This window comes from Heliangelus exortis, chromosome 3 (assembly GCF_036169615.1).
Source record: "Heliangelus exortis chromosome 3, bHelExo1.hap1, whole genome shotgun sequence".
NCBI lineage: Eukaryota > Metazoa > Chordata > Aves > Apodiformes > Trochilidae > Heliangelus > Heliangelus exortis.
The window spans coordinates 80,944,336-80,969,124 of NC_092424.1; the positions used below are offsets into that span (position 1 = coordinate 80,944,336).

General features: G+C 37.0%; 1 protein-coding gene across 3 annotated transcripts in view; it reads left to right on the forward strand.

Moving 5' to 3' along the window:
* The window catches only part of ME1 (malic enzyme 1), a 158,146-nt gene that overhangs the window by 24,935 nt on the left and 108,422 nt on the right, over positions 1–24,789 (forward strand). For all 3 annotated transcript variants that reach the window (XR_011725359.1, XM_071741458.1, XM_071741459.1), the window contains exons 2-3: positions 14,782–14,915; positions 20,153–20,302. Coding sequence is in view for 2 of the 3 variants with exons in the window: in XM_071741458.1 (XP_071597559.1) it covers positions 14,782–14,915; positions 20,153–20,302 (284 nt within the window). In the remaining variant the exon portion in view is untranslated. The remainder of the gene's footprint in view (positions 1–14,781; positions 14,916–20,152; positions 20,303–24,789) is intronic.

Here is a 24,789-nt window from a genome sequence, read left to right on the forward strand (position 1 = left end):
TGTTCTCCATCAGCTGGGCTTCAAACCACTGGGTACCTGGTGAAGATTAAACTGAATTTAATAAGAAGAGCAAATAAGGGGCTCTCACTTTTCTTGTCAAACAACCAAATCCCAATGAGTTTTGTGTAACAATGTCCAAAAAATAATGTGCCCCTAAGGAAGCTTTCCTTTGGGTGTCCAGGGAGGTTAAGGCTAGAAATAGTGCTTGCTCGAGTCCTGTGGATCCACTGCCATAGATTTCAGCTAGGACTTTGCTGGAGAGGATTGCTTTTTTCATATAGCTCTTGTTATTTATGGACCTTTTTGCATGTTTCCATCTTCTATAGTCAGTAATACATTGTTCAAACTTTAGGAAGTAATAAAATAACGTTAGTGTACTAATTTGTAATGTGGAGTTAGTTAAACAAATAGAACACATCTTACGAGTTGGTTGCATGACTGTATTATTTTGTTAGATTTTGCTTGAATAGAACTTAATTTTGATGTTACTTGTCTGGTTCACATTACTGTGGATTATTGACATGTTTCAGGAAGTAGACAGAATTTTTTTTAGTTAACTGGTTATGAGACTGATGAAATTGATGTTCCTTCATCTCTCTCAACCTGAGAAGGTGAAGACTTGTAAGGAAATAGTCTGAACTGTTTTTTATCTGTCACAGTCTTATACTCTGCCTTAATTGCATAAATGTTTGGGTTGTTTTGTTTGTTTGTTTGTTTTGTTTCCTTTTTTTTGTTTTCTGGGTTGTTGGGTTTTTTTTTTTTTGTTTGTTTTTGTTTTTTTTTTTGTTAATGACTTAGCTATTAGCCTGAAAACGTTGTGTTTTCCCCGTTTATCTCAAAACTATTTCCTCTTCTGAATTACCAGTTGCTTCATACTGTAGATGCTGTGTTCATAGGTTTGCTAGCTCAGCATGTCCAGGACAAGATTACACCAAGGGTAATGCTTCATGCCTGCTCCAGATTACCCAGGTTTAAACAAGATATTTTTTTGCATTTTGTACAAGTGGTGGATCTGGCATCATAGTTTCCTTTAGGAAAAACAGCAGTTATGCAGCTAGAAAAAGCTTCTAATGGGGCTGCATAATTAGGTACTAGAAAATGGGAAGAGTGGAAATTATGCTTCTTTCAAGTTCAGTGCCAGGATATGTTTTTCAGTGTCAGCAAATGAAATAATTTGCTTAATTTTTTTTCTTGTGTTTTCTGTTTTTTTTTATTTGTTTTCCATGTTGTTTTAGACTTGAGTTTCTGTGAGTGCCACAGATGGATAAAAGGAGTGCCACAGATGGATAAAAGGGAGAGTAAATCTTTGGTTTGCTTTGAAAATGGCAGCAGCTTGAAATGAATCAGGTCTACTGGGAGGGGATTCTAGACATTTTTTCACCTTAGTGAATTTTCTTTCAGGTAGAGCTCTTGTGTGCATGATAGCAAATTCAGATGGTTTTATATTGGCTGCTTTCCTTAACTACCATTCAGATTTTATTTCCATAATAGTCAACTTTTCTTTAATTTAGTATTCCCTTTGATAAGTCTAGCTCTTTTGGACAGGAGTCAAATAAAAAGAAAGGTGATATACCCCATTTTATCACACTTTCTTCCATGATGTATTTCAGTCTGCTCTTTTCTATGCAGATTCTAAGCAGATACAATTGATCTACAGGGTGTATCTTGGCAAAAGGAGAGCTGTATGAATCCATCTGGTAGAGCTGTTTTAAATAGAATTTTTCTGCCATTAGTGGCAATCTTCCTTCAATAAACTTTTTCCATACTCTGAAAGACGGTTGCATGACTTTGCTTTCTGTCTGAATCTGGTTAAATGACAGTTTTAGGTGACAAAATCAAAACAAATCCTATTGAAACCAGAATTTTAAAACATGAAAACTTTTTTTTTCATGCTCCACAAAATAAAACATTTCTGTTAATTCTTACTGAGACATGTCTTTATGATAATAAGAATTTTCAGTGACTTTTTAGCAGGAAGGAAAAGTCTTTCTAGAGAATGTTGAAAGTAGGATACTTATTTTTAGGGGAAAAAAATTGATCAAATACCTGCTGGATAGGAATTAAGGCGGTGCTTATACATAAGATGCATTCAGGTGTAAGTTTCTCATGTTGCTTTAGTTTGGTTTTGAGGGACTGCCAAATTCTGAGAACAAATGCCAAGGTTGGATGAAGCAAACTCCCCAAAGGGCTTGGATGGACTTTGCCATTTTCATGCATACATAAATCTATTATCAGCTCTTGGACTGAGATGGTAAAAGAAGGGTTGCAATTCATAGAATGGGAAATGATCAATGGGTATTAAATAAATGTTATGACTGTGTACGACCAAAAGACTCACAGGTGATGACTGTGGTAATAGAAATCCTGCATTATCAATGGCAATGGAAAGTCTTTATCATAGAATCATAGAATTGGCTGGGTTGGAAGGGACCTCAGAGATCATCAAGTCCAACCCTTGATCCACTATCACTGCAGTTACCAGACCATGGCACTGAGTGCCACATCCAGTCTCTTTTTAAATATCTCCAGGGATGGGGAATCCACTACTTCCCTGGGCAGCCCATTCCAATGCCTGATCACCCTCTCAGTAAAGAAATTCTTTCTAATGTCCAACCTAAACCTCCCTCGGCACAACTTGAGACCGTGCCCTCTTGTCTTGCTGAGAGTTGCCTGGGAAAAGAGACCAACCCCCCCCTGGCTACACCCTCCTTTCAGGGAGTTGTAGAGAGTGATGAGGTCTCCTCTGAGCCTCCTCTTCTCCAGGCTGAACAGCCCCAGCTCCCTCAGCCTCTCCTCATAGGTTCTGTGCTGGAGTCCCTTCACCAGCCTGGTTGCCCTCCTTTGGACCTGCTCCAGGACCTCGATATCCTTCCTGAACTGAGGGGCCCAGAACTGGACACAGTACCTCATGCATTTAGTCTGAAATAATTGTTCACATTATATTCCAAAAAAAGAGAAAGGATTACCTCATGGAGTCCCACTCAGTCTCTCTCCATAGTCTCTGGACTGTGACCAGAGGGCTCATTTCAAGTGGACATGTAACTTTTAGGCATGATGAAACAGGATACCACCCATGAGTAACCTAGTGATCTATGGGATGATCTTGCAAGTTTCAGTGCCCTGGGCTGTCAGTTTGTGGTTTGTCAGGCTGGGCAGTCTCCCTGTCACCACATTGATGGAACAGGGAGAATCGTCCCCAGCTGATGGTGCTAGGACTGTTGTAGGTGTGGAAGGAGCTGTTCCAATGCAGTTCCTCTCACAGTTTGGGGACCACACACATAGGAGCAGCTGTGGTCAAGGAAAAGCACTACACCTACCCAGGATGAAACTGGGAGAAAACCAGATGTCAGGCATCTGTGTGTTAGCAACTGCAAGCCAAGTAGACACTTAGTAGTGTGTTCATCAGAGGAAAGATTCACTTCTGAATTGCCATAGTATGTGGAAAGCTTTTCTATTGATCTATATATTTATTTTCCCCCTAAATTTCAGGTCTGCACCTTCTTTGCAGTAGTTCTACAGGAGTATGCCTTCTGCTATTTATTTCTGCTCGTGTCCTTTGGTGTTGCATTATCTTGAGCTGTTTCTTTAGACTTCATTTATACCACTGAAGTACTAGAAGCAAAGACCACAGTACTGAGGTTGGCCTCTGCCTTCCTCTAAACAGCTCTGTGCTGAACTAGTTGTAATATTTGTGTTAATTATTTATCCTTCTGGTGAAGAGAAATTTGTTGCTTAGTCCTATCAGAAGCCCAGAATACAGTAGTTGGTAATTTGTTTAATCTCTGAAAAGCAACAATAGAATCTCTAAAGCATATCAGGTTTATCAAGTCCCCTCAGGATTTCAGGGCTTTCTAACCTGTATTTGGTTAACTAGTTATTTTAAACAGATGGAATTTTTGGCAGTCACTGAAATTCCTTTTCTACCTACATGGAAACCATGACTGACTCAAATACCATCTCATTTTGCAGATGTAAATATTGCGCATTGAAGACTGCATGCTTGGAGACTGTACTGTATTTCTAAAATTATTAAGGCTAGAGAGCTTTTTTTATGTAGCATTTTATTTGGAAAAATGGTGGTTAGCAATATATGTCATGGCAGCTGATACTTTGCTCATCTAAACCCCTTCATAGTAAGAGATTCCACATCAGTTTTTCCACTGATAGCATCATAGGCATCCTTGATTAAAATTATACCAGTACTGATTCACAGTATCTACTACAGAAGTTAATTTCTTAAGTAGCATTTCAGATATATTTCTAATAAAACTTACCGACTTCTTTATTTTGAAAAATTTCACTATCATGCATTATACTTTGAATTCCTGTGGCTATAAATTATATGCATTCATTAACAAGAATATTTTTCTTACCATGATTCATCCAAGGCATTAGAGCTCTCAAGTGTCCTGTGACCAGTGTTTTTAATCTGTAGTATAGGTAAAGTGTGTTGAAAATTTACATTATCATAAGAACTTGTTCAACAAGTTTGAAACTGATGTTGTAAACTGCTGTTGTCCCTTTGCAGAATGGTTCCCATAGCCAGAGCTTTCCTATGTAGACATCTTTGAGGGTCAATACGTCCCAAAGGACCTTTAAACTAGTAAAAATAGCTCAGAAATAGCCAGGGAAAAAAAAACCCAAACCCATCCAATCAAAACAACAAAATGAATATTTGTTCAGCTTTTTTGGCTCTACATTTTAATCTGTGTTTCATGCTGCTGTTTGGTTTTGTCTGCTAGCAGCAACCAAGAGAGTTGAGACAGGGCTCTCGACACTCGTGTGATGTCCCTGGTAGGAGATCAAGTCAGAGGAGAAACAGATGACAACCAACATTTTTTTAGTAAGACTCTTGTTAATTTAGCTGATATTACTAACAGAATCAAACTGTTATATATGAATAGCAGACAACTGTGCAGTTTGCTCATGTGCACATTTGCTCCCAGGTGGGAGCAGCAGCTGGAAGGGCCGCCTCCCTCTTCTGCTGGGAACCAGAGAGGCTTGTACTGGAGCAACCTTTGCGCTGGGTGTTCCAAAAGTCCCTCAGGGGCCCTTGTTTCATCAGCTGTCTCTCCACAGTCCTTGTCTACACTCAGCAGCCACCGCCTTTGTGGATGTGGCCTGAGTTGAGCAACTTGAGAGGACCATATGCCATGGGCTTTTTGCACAGCTGGACACTCTGTCTGTCCTGAATCCATCAGTTCTCAGGTAGTCAGCAGCATCGTCAGTCTCTGGAGCTCTGCGGATCCCCAGGAGACTTCACACGCTGCTTCTCAGTGGGTACAGTGTTGCCTCTTGTGTTTTGGGAGCTTTATTCATCCACAGACATGGAGCCCTGTGTGGCATGTTAGCACCAGCTCATGCCCTCTGAACTGCAGAATTGTTGCTCACATGCAGAAATGGAGAGGCTACACAGCTCTGCTGGTCTTACTGTAACACAGCTCTCCCAGAGCATCTTCATCATTTCAGCTGGAGTGAGATGTACAAGTCTGAGTTTGGGAGGTGGGGTGCTGAGTGGTTCTGTCTCCTGATGTGTTGCAATTTGTAAATTATTTTCTGGCTTTAACATTACATGAAACCTGCTTTTAAGACAGCTAGTTTTGATTTAAAGCATACAGGTGCAGCTCTAGCAATTTTTTTTTTGTTGTTGCTTTGAGATGAAAAATTCCTGTAATATTATGAAGGATTCAGGGTAACATGATTTTTAATGGGACACAGGGACTGGGGACTCAAAAGGATGATTGGGGCTTGATGTAGCAGCCCACATACACATTGCACATGAGCAATTGGTGCTCCCTGGAGATAAGAGAGGAGTATTGTTGCTGTGCAGGTCTCCTATGCAGTTGATTTATAGTTGATACCATTGCCATGATGAACTATTTTTTCCTTTCCCAGGCAACCCTCAGCAAGACAAGAGGGCACGGACTCAAGTTGTGCCGGGGGAGGTTTAGGTTGGATATTAGAAAGAATTTCTTTACTGAGAGGGTGATCAGACATTGGAATGGGCTGCCCAGGGAAGTGGTGGATTCACCATCCCTGGAGATATTTAAAAAGAGACTGGATGTGGCACTCAGTGCCATGGTCTGGTAACTGCAGCAGTAGTGGATCAAGGGTTGGACTTGATGATCTCTGAGGTCCCTTCCAACCCAGCCAATTCTATGATTCTATGATTCTATGCCAAATTGCTTTTTCCTCCCAGCTGACAGTAGGTGCTTATGTTTGCAAATCTGAGTTTGGTCTGTAGTCAACGTAGTCATTGGAGCAATTCGGATTGCTGACTGCGAAGGTATTTATTCTAGGGTGAGCTGAATCTGAAGTAATTTAATTTTAATTAATAGTATAAATCCTATCATGGGAGGGATAGGTATCTAGATTGCAATCAACACCTAAATTTAGTGTCTAAATGGGTTCAGTCCTGTCTTATATATATATATGCAATATATATATTATATATAATATATATATATATTATATATATATATATTATATATAATATATATTATATATTAGATCACAGTACCAATATATATTAGACTACAAGACCAATTATATTATATTATATTATATATTAGACCACAGCTGGCAGTATATTTTTTTATATTATTATCTTGGTGACTTGCTTTACTGTTCAGCTTGTTATTGTCTGCTGTTTGTGTAATACAGCCTTCATAAACTAAAGGTGAAGAGACTATAGATTGCAAAAAGATTTTACAGTGTATACGTTTAATAAAAAAAATATAAAAGAAGCTTCTTAAAATAGGTTTTCTTGCTTACTTTCAGATAACTGTTTACAGTAGGTAGAAGATTGCTAGAATAAGAATGCTGTGATGTGTCATTTCTGATGTGCTGGTCTGAATCATGCTTGTATGCAATGACCAGATCAGCTCACTGCAAGGCTGCTAAGCTGCCCACACATTCCCATGATGAATTTGCCAAGAGAATTCTGATCTCTTCCTGGCCATCTGCATTTGTTTTGAGTCATGGCATGTTTATTAGCTACTGAATTTATTTGTGCTTTATTTGCTGGAAACTGGTTTTGACTTTTGTTTCAGTTTCCCTTGTTGACTTGACTTTCTGAGTTTCCTTCTGAAAATCCTATGGACTTAGAATCAGGCTGTGAATATACTTCAGGTCTCTCAGCTTTACTGGAATCTTAAAAAAAAAATGCATTCAACATGCTGCAGCAGATTTATCACGACTCTAGAAAAGCAGCTTTGAAATTACAAGTGTCAGGATAGAGTTCTTCAACATAAATACTTGTTAAAAAACTATGTTGAAAAAATGTGTGTGAACCAAAACCTGTGCATTTTGGCATTTTATAACCGAAGCTAGGACAGGTTTTTCTTTACAGTCAATGTTGTGACCATCAACTATAGTGTATTTTTTTGTTCATTTACCTTCATTTTGCTTCTCAGTCTCAATTTCTGATGCACACCTGTCCACACGGGTGTCTCAAAGGGAGCACAAGTGCTTTACCTGAACCTGGTTCTGCTCTTTACACTTCATGAGTTCTCCTTCTCTGTCTCCTTCCTTGTCTCATCCAGAGGAGTTACCTCTATGTGGCTGGATTTTCAAACTCCAGTGCAAGCACTTAATAGGAAGTTTCACTGCTATTTTATGGATCTCAGCTGTAGGTCAAGGTGCCTGGGTGCCTGTAAAGATTTTTATACTTAAGCCAAAATCCACAGCTGCCTCACTAGATGCCCAACAGGAGCTCTGAGCATAGTTTTGGGACAAGACAACTGTACTTTTTTGAAAGATGCCAGTTCTGTCTCACTGCTAACTTTTCAACTTGCAGACTAATACTGACTTAGATAATGTTTGCATTACAAATGGTTACCAATATTCTTTGCTTCTGAAATTTCTCTGAGCTTTTTCTGTGTGGGTTCCCAGAGGATTACAAAAGAAAGTTGTGGTAACTTTTTGCACGTGGTCATATCCCTTTCTTCTACCAACTTGTAATTGTTGTTGTCATTTCTCCCATGTCTTCATGAATACCATTTAAAAGGATATTTTTTTTCTCCGAAATGTTAATAATCTCAATTTCTTTTTAATCAAAATTGAATTCTGCTATTTCAATTTTGCTTATAGTTATTACAGCGCATCACCGTAAGAAGAAATTTGGAGCTCTAAGTTAATGCAAATTGTCAGGTTGCAGGGCTATTTTTTCCTTTAGGTCCAAAAGAAAACCACTGATGGAATAAAATAGTGCAAATTTGCACCACTAGAAAAAAATTGACTTCTTTACCATTCTGGCCTACAGTGCTGGCTGCAGAAGAAATTTTAATCCAGAAAGCTGCATTAGTTGCATGTGCTTTTAGTACTTTTTGGCAGCCATGACAAGAACAAGTGGAAAAACTAGCACTAACATTTTTAGCTATTTGCAGTGTTCCAACCCCAATGCCTTGCCACGGACCACACTGGTATCCAGGAGAATGAGTTTATTACACAGCATGTGCTTGAATTAGTTATTCTAACTATTTCCTGCAATATTGTGCCCTGTAATGAAGGTTGGGCATGGGGTATTTAAAGTGTTTATCTGGTTTCTCTGAAGTCATGTTTGGATAGTAAAGATTCAAAATGGAGGGGAAATACTTGTAAAACCTTCTTTTTGCCTGTCCATGTTGGTTTTTTTTTAAACTACAAATTATGTAGAATATTACAAAGGGATTTGAAGATCATTAAAATGTTACGTGTAGCTTAAAGATTCACGTGTGTTCTATTTGCATAGAGATTTTATAAAAAATTCTTTGAATGTGTAAAATTTTGGAGGGCTGTAGGTTTGGCTTTGTTTGCTTTTTTTTTTTTTTTTTTTTTTTTTTTTTTTTTTTTTTAATTTTTTTAAATATTCTGATCTTAAAGTGGGCTGTGATATTTTAGGTGTCTGAAGCTGTTTTCATGTAGTCCATACCTTTTAGGTGTCTGAAGCTGTTTTCATGTAGTCCATACCTAGCAGTATTAAACATGTGCTTTGTTGCTTCTTCAGCCTGAGAAGTTTTCTTGAAAATAAAGCAAAATAAAATAGTTCAATTTTTATGTGGGTTCCTCTTGAGCAGTACTGGAGTAGTGGTATGAGAAGCCAAAATTACTGAAAGCAAGAGCTTGACCAGCAAAAGAATTGTTTGCAAACAGTTTTGCATACCAGAGATCGTGTTTTCCTGAGGACTGCTTCTAGTTCTGCAGCTGAATTTACCATGGAAATTTATCCTGAATTTATCTGGTGTGAACAGTATGGGAGGACGTGGGACTGGCAGCCAGTAGCTCTGTCACTCATTTTTTGTCTGGGAAATCTTGGGGAGGGGAAAAATAAAACAAACTTTTTCCAGTAACTGGATAATATCTTGGTCTTTTCAGTCAAAAACATTTGCTTTGTTTGCATTTCCTTTTTTTTTCATTTATTTATTTATGTATTGAATATGGAATTGCAAGGTTCTGGAAGTCCATTTGTCTTGACTGAGATCTTGAGGAGACTTGTGTTGCAGTCAGCTGAGGGATTTTCTCAGAGCTCTGTCTGGCAAAGCAGTCCCCGGCTTCTTTTACTCATCTCAGTTACCAGCTGCTGCCGAGGGAGGTTGTGAGAGGTGGCACGGAGCCAGCTCTGCTCCTTCCAGCCATGGCAGCAGATGCTGAGCATATCTGAGTCCCTCAGATTTGGGTTGTTCGTTCTTGATAGTATTGAAATTGGTTCAATGCATTTTTGTGACTTAGATGTAAAATATCTAAAAACTGAGTTTTGTAATTGAGAGGTTTGGTTTACTTTTTGATGGACTCTGACAAAGATGAGCTTGCTTGCCCGTTGGCTCCAAAATACTTTAGAGGTCATGATTTTTCTGTAGTAGTATTTTAGATCAGTGATCCAGAGATTTGTTCTTTGTAGAATAGATCGTACTTCTAGATTTCCTTCCTTCCTTCCTTCCTTCCTTCCTTCCTTCCTTCCTTCCTTCCTTCCTTCCTTCCTTCCTTCCTTCCTTCCTTCCTTCCTTCCTTCCTTCCTTCCTTCCTTCCTTCCTTCCTTCCTTCCTTCCTTCCTTCCTTCCTTCCTTCCTTCCTTCCTTCCTTCCTTCCTTCCTTCCTTCCTTCCTTCCTTCCTTCCTTCCTTCCTTCCTTCCTTCCTTCCTTCCTTCCTTCCTTCCTTCCTTCCTTCCTTCCTTCCTTCCTTCCTTCCTTCCTTCCTTCCTTCCTTCCTTCCTTCCTTCCTTCCTTCCTTCCTTCCTTCCCTCCTTCCTTCCCTCCTTCCTTCCCTCCTTCCTTCCCTCCTTCCTTCCCTCCTTCCTTCCCTCCTTCCCTCCTTCCTTCCTTCCCTCCCAAGCCAGCCTCATTCTGTGTGCTGTCAAGCTGATAGATTTGTGTTAGGAATTAGAGGACCTTCAGATATCCTCTCTGAGCAAAAACTATGTCAATGCAACCTAATTTATATTAATAAATAAGACTTGTCTCTGCTGATTGAGCAGAGGCTGAGACAGCTCTTGAAATATTTTGAGTGTGCTCTCTGTCTTCTCAAGCATTGCTTGAAAATTCAAAAGCCTGTGGAAAAAGATCTCATACAAGATGATATGCTGCTTATTGACTTTTCTGGCTTTTCAGAAAAAAAACAACTAGACAAGAAAATTTATGTGGGTGATTGCATTAAAACAACCTTGTAGTTGAGGGATTTTGGGGGAAGAGAGCGTCTGGGCAGAGGACAAAGTTAAAAGCTGAGTTGATAAAACAGTAGACAATAAATAATCATAGAATCATAGAATAGGCTGGGTTGGAAGGGACCTCAGAGATCATTGAGTCCAACCCTTGATCCACTCCCGCTGCAGTTACCAGACCATGGCACTGAGTGCCACATCCAGTCTCTTTTTAAATATCTCCAGGGACGAAGAGTCCACTACCTCCCTGGGCAGCCCATTCCAATGTCTGATCACCCTTTCCGTGAAAAAATTCTTTCTAATGTCCAATCTGAACTTCCCCCGGCACAATTTAAGACCATGCCCTCTTGTCTTACTGAGAGCTGCCTGGGAAAAGGATGAATGAAAGGATACTGAGCAATGTGCAGTAATAGAAAACTGCTGCAATTACAAAACTTGACAACATTACTAACAGAGACTTACAAATGATAGGACAAGAGGTAATGACCTCAAGATGCACCAGGGGAGGTTATGTTGGATGTTTGGAAGAATTTCTTCATTGAAAGGGTTATCAGGCATTGGAACAGGCTGCCCAGGGCAGTGGTGGAGTCACCATCCCTGGAGGTATTTAAGAGTCATATAGACATAATACTCAGGGATATGGTCTAGTTAAGGACTTGTCAGTGTTAGGTTAACAGTTGGACTTGATGATCTTGAAGGTCTTTTCCAACCAAGGTAATTCTGTGATTCTCTAAGAGATGAATTCAGAATTAAATGTATTTGCACTGAGTTGAACTTGAAAATGAAAAAAACCAGAATCAGCTTTCTGTACAACTGTGGGTATATGAGAGGCTGTTTGTATCAAAAGAGCAATAAAACCCCCCAACCCAAGAGTTCCACCAAAAGGTTTTGGAGAAGGCAAGATAGAGGTGGCTGAAAAAGAACAGTGAATAAAGCAAAACAAATTAGGTAAAGATTCTTAGGGTTGTGGTCTCATGCCCTTGTGCTTCATTTAGATTGTTTCACTGTTGTTTTTCTTGGACAATTTATTTTTAATGTAGAGTGCAAAATAAAAAGGTCCACATGTTTTATTACAGTTGGGGTGCACTTTAGGTAGTGGAAAGCTGTTCCATCCAGGTGTGCCCGAAATGCGGCTCTGGGGAAGAAAAAGGAGCGTGTAAAACAAGTTGGACCGAGAGCCCTCTCTGCTGGATGGCTGGGAAACAACACTTTAAACGGGAGAAAGCAAGAAGTGATGTAGAACGAAGTACCTGCGAAGCTAGCACAAGAAATCTAGAGAAATCCCACAAAAATTATGTAGTTGAACTTTTTCTATTATTAATAGATTAAATAGCCTAAATTTATTGCATAAAATGGCCTTCTCTTGTTGAAATGTCAGGAGGTAGATTTTAGTGAAAATTCTTTTCTTTTGAGCCCATACAGAAAGAGAGGAACTAACATTCTATTGTAGAAATTTGAAAAATTGATAATATCTGTGAATTAAAGAATTTTAAAACTATGTGTAACATAGAAGGTGTATATGGGTTCTGTATTTTTGTAGTAATGCCCAAAAGTAATTGACACTGTAGGAGCTGTAGCAATATCTGGAAAATGTGCTATTCCAAGACAAAATAGGATTTTTTTAAAAGGCACTTGGCAAGAGCTGTGGATTTTCCTGTGTCTGTTTTAAAATAAAATAGATTTTCAAGAGGGGAAACCCTATTATAGTAATTGAAGTCCATATCTTATTCCTAAAGTGAATGCAAAACCAGAGGTTTTGAATTTTTTCTTCGAGAAAATTTGACTAATAGAAACAAGGAAAAAGGGAGATGCAGAGAATAGCTAGGTTGCCACTCTATTGTCAGCACTGAAGAAAAATCCACTAAAACTGTGCAGGTCCCTCAAGTCCAACCTGTAGTGCCTGGTTTCTTTAAGCCAAAAATTCTCCTAGAGATAAGAGGGAATAAACTGAATAAACTCATGAGGAGTGTCAGCTCTCCTTTCTTCCACAATCTTTCAGAGTGTGCTGAAGACACTCATGACCTATCTGCCACAGAAAATTCAGGAAAAAAACCCAGAGTTTGTGTACACTTTTGGAAACCTTTGAAATCTTGTGTGCACGGAAAATTACAGAAAAACAGTTATTGACCTTTAATAAACTTGGTTTTTCTCCATTTCTGTATGTGGGAGAAGCTTGTTTTGGAAATGCTTGATGTTCTGTAAAGTGTTCATTGTGGCTTTTTTTGTTGTTTGTTGTTTTTCTTGTCATCGAGGGTAACACCTTGGTTAATATTTTTAGTGCAGGTCGTGTGGTAGGCTTGCCATAGTTTGTTTGGGTTTTTTTCTCTTTTTTTCTATGAACAATGATATAGCACTTGACCACTTGAAAATTATTTAAATGAAAATTATATAAGAAGCGTAGAGTACTAAGACATGGGAATATTTTATAGTACATTTTTGTCCTGTAAGAATAAGTCTACAGTATTTCTAAAAAAAAAATAATAAAACTAGCCTGTCCAGGTAATCAAACTAACAGGTATGAATTAATCACATAGAATCACTCACTAGGTCCTGTCCAGAAGGCAGCAGAGCCGTTTTATAAAGGGTTGTGAATCTATTTTCTCAAAAAGGCAGGAGCAATCCAGCTGTACACAGAAGGATGGATTTTGTATTTGCACTCTTGCTTTACTAGTTCTTCCCATCATTTATTGACCCAGCTAATTTTAATGGTCTCATGAACCAAGAAAATTTCAAAGTACTTTTATAGAGGTAATTGTGAAAGTACCTTAGAAGTCTTTATTTTCCACAGTAGAGTAAATGCAGAAGCATTAAATATTTAACTCTTCCATTATCTCCCAAGATGTTTTCTCAAATATTTTTTTTCATAAGAAACAAAATGTTTTGTGTATAGTTGTATGATGGGTTTAGAATATTAGGCAGCTGTCTTAGAGCTTGTTCATGTGTGTGTGTACACAGCTACACACAGCTCTTCTTGGTAGAGTAATAAATGCCATTTAGCATCTAATGCATCAACTTTTGAATATGCTAAGGCTGTATGTAAGCATATCATAAACATTGTAGACATTTCTAGTGCCAACTTAAGAGAAACCTCAAAGATAACTTCCAGATCTGCCAGTGCTGGTTCTGGAGTGGCAGCAGGAGTGTGATGTTGAAGGAGGGCCACCAGCCCAGGGACTGGAGTGTGAAATAAATGCTGGGGTTTCAAAGGTCCTTTGTGGAGCAAAGTGCTCTGATACTCCTTCTTACAGTCTAGAACTGTCACAGGTCTGATTAAAAAAAAAAAAAAAAAAAAAAAGAAAAAAAAAAAGGAAAAAAAAAAGGGGGAAAAAAAAAAAAGTAAAACTTCAGCAGTCTGATACTTGTTCTTGATACCAGTTTGCTAAACCCAGGGTCATGTTTCTGCTCTTTGTTTCAACAGCTTGGGTAACTTTTTGAAGATGTTTTAGACAGACAGACCTCATTAAAAAGCAGCTATTTGGCAGTCTCTGTCAATCCACAAGCTGGATTTAAGTGTTAAGCCTTGTGTGACGGTCCTCATAACATACTAAATACTTTAAAATGTCTTTTCTGCATGCAATAAGGAAATCCAGTAAATCTGTACAGATTTTTCTTTCTGTAACTGAGTGTGAATTTGAGAAGCAAAGTAAGTTTGCATTGAATTTGCTGTGTCCATGTTGACTGACTTCACTGGGTGCTGGACCAGGCTTTTTGACTGTAAAACAATAGTGATAAGTTTATTGTACCACAGAGTTCTATTAAAAATTCACATTAGCATCTGAGATAACCAGTATCTGGAAGAATTTCCAAATTTTAAAAGCATAATGTTTACACAGAAAATTAACATCATCCATCTAGCCAGATAATTGAGTAAGTGAGAATGTACTGTTCTTTTCAGCTGTAGCTTAATAATTTTGCTGGTAATAGTCAGAAAACCTTAACTCGTTCTATACTGGGATGGTGTGTTCTCTTATGACTCAATAAAACCTTTTTGCAAAATAATTACATAATTGTTAGTTCTGATTAGTACTGAATGGCTTTTCTGATTCTTGATTTACCTGTGCTATATTTTGTTGCAGAATTTTCTCAAAAAAGGAATATCTCTCATATATATATATGTATAAATTTTTTAAATTTTTCTTTCTTTCAGGGCATGGCTTTTACCTTGGAGGAGAGGCAACAGTTGAATATTCATGGATTATTACCACCCTGCTTTCTTGGCCAAGATGCCCAAGTTGTTGCTATTGTTAAGAATTTCGAGAGGCTGACATCTGACCTAGACAGGTAAACTATGGATGTGAAAGGTTATCTTAGTTATCAAGCTATGAGTCCCTTATTTATTTTTTTTTCTAGCACCACAGATTAAATTGAGTGGATTTGTGTTTTGTTTTGGTTTGTTTTTTTGATCTGTGGTGACTGATAATTTGGAATCATTAAGCTAAATATGTACTTTTGCTAGAATACTTTCTTCAAAAAAACAATCCTTAATTTTAATTGGAATATCCCCTTGCTCCAAGCACTAATATTACCCTTGGAGAAAACTATCATTGTCCTTCTACCCCCATGTTCCCCTTAACTGCCTTGAAGGAAACCCCTTCCTCACAATACAGCTGCTTGTTTCATGTCTCAAAACATTTGAGACATTGAGGTTTTTTCTTTGTTTCTACTTGAATTGGTGGCATTTTTGCTCACCTGTAACTTAAAAGCAGAAAGAAAAAAGGCCTTTCACCCCATTTTTGTATTTGTTTCTTTCCTAGCTAAGAAATTTTACTCTTACATCAGGTCATAGGAGAAAACAATTTGTGTTTCTCAAAACATCACAGACTGAAAGTTAAAGACCTAGATACATGTAGTTGAAGAAGAGAGTAGCAGTATTTAAAAATCTTAAATATTTTGGGTTTTTAATAAAAAAAATTGGGGCATATTTAGATGGCTGTTGGCCAAAATGAAGAATTTCTGCAGGAAAGTAAAAAAGAAACAATCAATCAAATTTAAGTGGCAGAGTATTACAAGTTTGCATGCTGTGTGGTTTGAACCACAGTAAACCACCATATTCTGACATTTTGATTGCAATGGGAATCATCAAATAAAAATAGCTGTCTCTGAATGTTATGGGAATACTTTGCAGAAAACTTGTTTTATCATGTTAGGAGAAAGAAAAGAAAAATCCATCTGTCTCAGGGATGGGGGAGAAAAGGAACAGTTGGGTTTTGGTTTTTTTTCTTTTAAAAGTACATTTACTCCATATTTGATATACACAAGTAACATACAAGTATAAATAAAAATAAGTTTACAAATGAATAATTAAAAAAAATATTTTTGAGAAGCCATTTGCTTTAGATATTTTTTTTCAAATCTGTCCCTGTTAAGTTTAACATCTTTGTGTAATTAATTAAAAATCCCTCAGTATAATTATTTCCCATCTATGAATCTTCTTTTGCCTTTTCTCTTTTTGAAATGAATAGTTAGGTAAGGAAGAAATTTGTTTCCCAGTCCTGTAACCTGGCATTCTTAGGACAGAAGTGCAAAAGTCACAATATTACATCCATACATCTTGAGGATCAGACTGTAGCTTGCCATTTTTTACCACAAAGCCAGTTTTTAGTATAATACCTTATTTAGTATAAATATACATAAATATATATATATATTAATGTATATTTAGTATACTAAATATACATTAATATATATATTGGTATATATATTATACTGTATATTTATACTAAATATACATTAATATATATATATTGTACTGTGCCACTTTGCAGTACAAATTTATTGGTGTTAAAAAGAGTTTTAGTGAAGTACTTCAGCTGAGAAAAACTAGTAAGTTCATAGAAATAACTTAAGCTATTGAACCTGGGCTTTTTTCTCACTAAAGTGATAACTAGTCAAAATACTCAAATAAGAATTCAGTAATTAACATAAGAAAAACTTTCAGAAGCAGTGTTTATTTTCCAGTCTTTTTCTGTTGCATGTCACGGTTGTATTTTCTTAACCATGATTTTTGGTGCGGATATTTCTATCTTCTCCTTCCCCTTCTGGTCTGAATAAACAGTGTGTCTCCATCTTGTAATATTGGGCTGGATTCTCCCTCCTTGGAGATATTTAAACCCTGACTGAACAACCTGCTCTGCTTTAAGCAGGAGATGGGATGACACGATATCCAGAGGTCCCTTGCAGATTCAGCTACTCTCTGATTCTGTAACTTGGGTCCATAGCAATTAAGAAATAAGCTTTTGGGGGTAATCGCTGATCAATGCAAATTTGTGGAAATGAAATCAGGTTAGCCCTTAAGCACTTCAAATTATATAAATCCACAGTTCCCCCCAAATGAACTTGTTTCTTTAGCAAATCATATTTGTATTCTGGGTGGACACCCAGCAGGCTTTAATTGGCTATTCATGTCATGCTATGCTCTGATTAAAAACATTTTCCTCTTATATTACTGGGACATTATCTTGCCCTGGTGTTTTCTCCAGTTTTCAGTAAAATAAAATTAATTGTGCATTCTATGTTTAGGATTATGTTTAAGTCCACTGGTTGAAAGGCTTGGAAATATTTGCATTCAGAAGATAGTTCCTTTGAAGACTCAACAATGATATCTTGGTCCCCTTTGCAGAGATAAAATGCTCGTGTGAATCGAATGTACAAAAACTTGGACATGCAAAATGTAACTTACAGCTGTGTTCATAAGGCAACCAACTGTCTGAAATTTTTATTGTAGGATGTCTGTAGAGAACCTGCTCTGAGAACAATGTGCACGACACTTGTGTGAGCTCAGAAGTATTTTTTGAATGAAAGAAATACTGTCCTTCAAGGCAATATGTGTACTTAGGTCTCCAGTACTCATACTTGTATCAAAACACTTTAAAGGGAGGAGTGACTGTGAACCTGCTGCAGATACTTCTTGAACACATTTGTTGATGGAGACTGCCAGAAGATACTGATGATTTTAACTGGAACTTGAAAAAACTAAATACATCTCAGTGCTCCCTGTATATGCAGGTGCTCAAGGACAATCTTGCATAAGAGCATGGAGATCCTGCCTTCTACTGAATGTAAATGTATTAATTCTAGGAAAACCCACATTTCTTCTGCTGTGCATCTAGCATAGTCTTTGCTCTCATAGGAGCAGTGATTGAAAAGAGGTAAAGGGAACCTATTGTTTTCTTCCCAGGGCTAGGATTTGGTAGTGGGTGTATATCTGTGTGGTTTCTGCCCAAATACAAAAGATGAAGTACAAGTATTTGAATATTGCAGAGGTAGAAGCCTTTAAATACCTTAGACAGAAGGGTATTGTTTCCTGGAACACTAATGGCAGCGTCTTAGACTGGCAGGGTCATAACTTGCCCTGGTTTTTATTGGAGTCAGGGTGTGCAGATTGACAAAGCCAAGCTGATAGTACTGTGGCAGGACATATTTTGGCAGGGCTGAGACTCCTTTCCAGACTTGGAGCATGGGATTGCTGTGCTCTGCAGTATCAAGAGTTCATAGGGAAAACGAATGTGAAACAGAAGCAAATATATTGCCTGGTATGCTTGGCAAAAAGGAGGCCAATAACAGGAAATAATTCTGTTCCTCTAGCTTAATTTGGAAAAGCTGTGATGGATTCTGCAAGTAATTTGATCTTTTTTCCCCTAGTATGTTCTTAATTGTCTTCTTGCTCTGTATTGACACTGAAGCTGTTGTTCTTGACACCGACACATCTTCTGTCTGAACATTTCTTTCTCCAAAGAATCACACTGGTAAAATATTATTCTGGATGTGTGAACATTACAAGAGGTGTCATAAGATCACTTGTCCTGAGAATGCTTTGTTATTTTGTTTTTTTCTTTAAGTTCACCATCTTTTAAAGAATTTCTTTATAGATACTGGTGTTGCAAAGTCACGGAGCTAAGATTAAACAGGTGAAAAATAATAGTATTTCCTCCTACTTTCCTGCATTTGCTCTCATGTTTTGCAAGGAAAAGAACAGACAGACTGTGGGCTGGTTTTTTTACCATTCTATTTTGTCTTGTAAAATGCATGCCAGTGATGCAATGCCAGTTATCCTAAGAAATTATCAGCAGTTTTCTAGTTGTTAGGCTAGTTTTCTTTTAGATTTTGGGCACTATTTCTTTTATATCCTTTTGTTGCTACTGTATTTAATTGCCTTTGTAATAGCAGACTAGCATGAAAAGTTCTTAGGCAAAGTAAAGGCAAGGGGGAAAAGTGACATACTGAAATCTGAATGCTTGGCAGTCCCTTTGGTCTGACTTGCCAGAGCTAAGTTTTCCTCCTCTGAAACTCTTCCCTGAAATCTTAATTCAAGACTCATTGTCTGAGGACAGATAATATTTTTCTCCCTGTTTTTAGAACAAATTATTGTTCTCAGTGTTTTATTGCTTGTTTTCACTATGTTTTCAATTAAATATGAGCTTCAGTGAAGGATACCATGAAATACTTCATTAAATTTAAGTATATCTTTTAAAAAACACAATGCTGAAAACTACTTAGTGCTTTTAATTGTGTAAATTACTTGTATGTTGCTTGTTGTCTAAGGCATTAGAACTAACACCACGCTGAGGATGAAGCATTTTGGTTTTCCCCTTAAGAAAGAATTTTTGAGAAAGTAGCCTTCTGATCAACACTCCAGAAGTGAAGTTTAGAACCATCAAATTCCTAAATATTACATGTTCACAAAATGACCAGAATCATACCTATGTCAACTAATATAAAGTCACTCAGACTCATACCATCTGTCATACTCAGCATTGATATTTGGCTTCCTGGTTGGGATCTTGGAGCAAAGGTGGATTTATTCAGTAATAGAGCGATGGCAGTCAAAAGTAGGTCAAGATAAGCAAAAACTTTTTTTCACTCTTATTTATTTGGTTTTTTTTTTTTTCTTGGTCATTGTTCTCCTTTTGAAACTTCAAATGCAATCAAAATCAATTTCCATTAGGAGATAAAAGAGTGCAAATTCCATCACAGGCTCAGACTTCAGAGAGAAAAGGCCATATGCATGTGCTTTGTTTTTGTAAGCTTTGCTCTACAGTATTCAGTTGAGTATTTATTTGAAGTACTAGTCTGGATGTAAGAGAAATCTGTACTGAGGCAAGAGCAGAAACAACCTAACATTTTTAGATTCTTTGTTTTTGTGCTAGAGCCTGAAGTTGTTTAAGTTTTATTCAACGATCTCATTTCATGTGGAACAAGTGATATGTATGGATTAGATTCTGACAGCACTAAGATTCAGTTGCAGCAGGGTTTTATATCTGGGAGGGATCAGCTTCCTGACTATGGAGACTTGGTCAACTTTGTGATGGTTTCGGCTTCTGTGTCTCAACCTCTTTGTTTTCCTTTGTGTCTGAACCAATTGTGCTATTAAGACACAGAGAAATTTAAATATTCTCAACTAGGAAAAGACTTGTGTAGGACAAACATAGCTTTAATTAATTACCTAAGCACCTTTGAATTTCTAAAGTTACTTTATGTGTTTGCTTGATGCCCATCTAATTATATGTAACTCTCCACAGGTATATTCTACTAATGAGTCTTCAGGATCGAAATGAAAAGCTTTTCTATAAAGTGCTGTCTTCTGACATTGAAAGGTTCATGCCTGTTGTTTATACTCCCACTGTGGGACTGGCTTGCCAACAATATGGTCTAGCATTTCGGAGGCCAAGGTATGTAAATTTATACTTCAAATAGAAGTAATGGTATCTTATTTTTCTCTTGGCAGATTTCTGCAGGGTTTTTCTGACATAGCTGAATGTAAGCCAAAACAGCAATAATTGAGATAATTCAAACTAGACTTTTAGTCTGCATTAAACAGCAATTTGTATTGCATTAAGAGAGCAAATTGTTCTTTTGATTCTATTAAAACGTGGGTACATTTTTAATCCTTTGAACTGACATTTTTGGAATCCTAGCTGCATGTTACAAGACCAGAGAAGAATGGATCCTTAGCCTTAGATTTGTCTTGGCTACCTGAAGAAGAAAGACTTTTACCTATATAAGTATTTATATTATAGATATTTTATACATATTAGCTATTATACATTTATATTTTATACATTATAAATACAAAGTAAGGATGAATTATATACATACTACAGACAATTAATGATCATCAGAGCACTTTTACCTATGTAAGTATTTATATTATAGATATTTTATACATATTAGATATTATACATTTATATTTTATGCATTATAAATACAAAGTAGGGATGAATTATATACATACTACAGACAATTAATAATCATCAGAGCACCTGTCTCACTGCTTAGTAATTTGTTGTTTGGGTTGATTACTGGAGTGCTTTTATTATGCATGCAGCCTCTGCATTTATAGAGATAAGGAAGTGGCAGAGTGATAAAAGGGGAAGACAGTTGCTTCTGTTTCACTCTGCCCCTTGAAAATCAGCCCAAAGAGTATGAGATTCATGGTAGTTGCTGTTTGAGAACCTTGTCTGCACCAGTGCCTTCTAGTACAAACTGGAACAACACATTGAAGCCTTCTGTACAATTTTTCTGGCAAAGGAATAGATAAATAAGGTATATGTGCATGGCTCTGTTAACAGAAATACGTTTTTTATAGTCAAGGCATTGGTCAAAAAGAAGAAGCTTGTAAGACTTAAGGGAACAAATGACTGCTCACAAATTTTTCAGCAGGGGGTATTTGAGGGAAAAAATTTATGGCTTCAAGGTTTTGTTGTTGTTAATGTGAAAATCATTTTGGCCTTGTGACTGACAGAATGAGTCAGGACCATCTGGCCAACTGCAAAAAGCAAGAATTTCCACTTCTATACACATTCAGAAGTTCAAAAAACCCTCAAGAATGCTTACTTAAACCTGTTTAATAATCTATGACTCCTGGGTGCCTCCCATAGCAAGAGAAATCTTTTTTTTTTCCTCTCACTATTTACCACCATGGTGACCTTACTGGCCTTCCTGGAAGTTTTACCTAAGTTGGTCTCATTGTCCCTCGTTTTGATATCCATTGCTGTATAGGATATTGCAGAAAGGAACATCTCTGCCAAAAAACTGTGAAATTGAGGCAACACTTCAGCTGGTCGGTCTGCAGCTGGTGAGAGACAGCTCATGACTGGAATTAAAACCACCCACCAGGCCCCTTTAAAGATTCCAGGCTCCTGAACTCCATTCTTCAGTGAATTCTAAGCACATTAAAACATGGGAAAAAAATATTTAGGAGTTAAGGAGGTGACACATTTCAACTTGCATTTTATTTTGTTTTTTGTTTTGTTTTATTTATTTGGTGGAATTTTTATCTGCAGAGGACTTAGAAAGATGCCCTAAATCTTCCTCCTCTAGATGTTAAGACTGAAATCCTAGTTCATGTGGCTTTGTCACTAATCAGTTTATGGATCTGTGTAGTTCACTCGAAACAAATTGCACAAATTGTAGACTTTCAGTTAACAGAGATATACTGGGAAACAAAAACCTGAGTTCCCTGCAGTGCAGCTAGGTTACTCTTTAGCCTCTTCTGTAAGGAGAATTGGGTAGGCTTTAAAACTTTATAAATCAACAATGCATGTCATCACAGGCTTGCATTTTATTTTCCTTTCAGTTTCACATATGATATAAAAAAGCTTGCAAAACCAAGGTATAATAGTAGTAATACATACATTGTGCAGGCTTTGGAATAGCAAGCAGAACTTTTGCAGCCCAGCAAATGAAGGTGAACTTTCTCAACTCAGCAAGTGAGCATTGTATTAACTTCCTGGTTTCCCCATGGATTTTCCTCTGTTTTACTTTTAAAAGCTTGTTATTCTAACACAGGCATAATGAACCTCCATTCTGATGTTATATTTTAGCTATTCTGAACAGTGATCCAAATCAGCATCTTTATATTTGTATGTTCTAGAAAGTACAATTTTGTTTACCAATATTTTTTTCTTCCAAAAAAGTTTTCATTTTATTGTTGAGCAAATTCAAGGCAGATTATACTCCTTAGATAATTTATTTTCAGTATCATTTAACTTAAAAAGTATATAGCTTTATAGGACATTCAATATTTTGCTGTTTCACAGTGTTTTTCACTGAAGTTGAGCTGATAATGAATGATATATATGTATATATATATATATATATATAGGTAAATAAGTGAAAAACTATCCAGTTGCTGCAGATCATTCCTATCACACTGGAAGTTGCAAGGCAATGTCTTATTAATTTTAAAGCTGTAAGGGTTTCAGTTTTTTGGTTTGTTTGTTTGTTTTTTCAGGTAGGTTTCTCTATGTTGTGAAGTGAGTACGAAGCCTCTGGCTCACACTTATGTCTTCAGGCAAGGAATAATGAAAATTAATTTATAGTTAAAAATAGGTGTCTCATGGGATCATTAAATAAGATCACCTTCTGTGGCTCCCTTACGTGTTTTTAGAAGACTGCATAGGATCACATGATGTGCTTACAGTTAGAGAAGGTCACTGTAGCTCAAGTGAGATGTTTTTCATTCTGCAGCAGTATTTTGCAATTACAGAATAAACATCTGTGGCTGACCACCTGCCTATCTGGCTAAGCAGCAGTTCTCAAGAGAACCAGCTGCAAAGTAACTTGATTTTTTTGAAGCTCCTCTGGATAATTGCCCCCTTTTTTTTTTTTTTTTTTTTTTTTTTTTTAAATTAAAACTCAGTGTTATTCTAGAAATAAATGTTATTCTACATATCTGTTAGAAGATCTGTAACATGGACTTACCTACACCACAGAAACAGAATTTAGGAGATCAGTCTCCCTGTTCTTCCTCACAACCCATGAGGAGGATTAGGGAAGAAAGAGGCTCCTCCAGGGGCTGGGTCAGGGAAGGAATGTGGACATCTACAGATCAAAGCTTTAAAATCTTATGCTGGGAATGTAACGGAGTTGTGGTTTTATGGTATTGTTCATGTTATCATTAAGAATGTTATCTCAGAATCTCCAGAAGGTCACTGTTTGGTGCAGAGCTTCTCTCCATCATATAAAAATAAATTCTGAAAGTAAAAGAATTCTTGAGTTGCATAAAGCGTGTATATACATACGACAGCTTTTGATGACTTACCAAGAAACAATTTATTCCTGCAAATGGATTTCTAAAATATAACACTTCTTTCAGTTACTTTATTCATCCAGAAGGAATAAATGTGGGAAAGTTGAATGGAAATTTCCTCTAGGAATCCAAAATCAACTTTTTACATCATATAGAGAACACCCAAGAGCTTAAGGCTCTTCTGTAAACTCAGCATTCAAAGAGCGGGGGGAAAATTGCCAAGTATTGCTATGCTGAAGACTTTGTTAAAATGTTAGGTGACTGTTTATGTATTTCCATTCCTAGAAGGAAGAGCCATTTCAAACAAAATATGAAAAAAGTAAGTTCTGGTAACTGCTGCAGCCACACAGGCATGGCAGAGTTCCTCTGAAATAACTTCCCCATGCAGTCACACTCTGTCAGGCTGACTGGGAACCATTTTTGAAGCAGCTGTATTGAAACTGGTGCTGCTTACTGAAGATACTGATGCAGTTTCTGAAATGGCAAACTATGTCAAACTTAGCTTTGAGGTAGTTTTTTAAATTTTATTTTAAATAATAAACAAAAAGCCAAGCAGATCTTGTTCAGCAAAGAATTCTCACAGAAGTTTTCTTCTGCAATAATTCTTTCAACTCTTTTTCTTGTTTCCCTTGCTCAGAAATGACTGTATGTAGCATATCTAGAGGTCTCTTTTTTACCCCAAGTCTAATCAGGATTTCATTTTTAATTGACTTTTAATAAGTATTTTAAAAATGTGTTTTGTTTAGCTGTTTTAGTATTTCTATATAGCACTTGGAACATTGTTAACAGTCTTTAGTGCTAATTTTTCAGAAGGTAATTTATCATGCTAAATACTCAATTTGCAAGTGCTGGTATTATATCAGATTTCCTCCTCCTTGGAGTGACTGATTAGCACATAAAAATGAGATAGATTCCTTTCTTTATATTCCTCAAAAGGAATGTATTTACTTATATTTAATGTATGTACTTATATTTACAGTGGTTCAGATGGATTGAATGCAACTGCTGCATTATTTGTCGGCATAGTAATGTTTATGTATTTGAGATTCTCAGCTGCAAGATAGCATCACTTTAAAAAAAAAACAAACTAGAGAATAGGAAAACATTTATTTCCTGTGAAAGAAC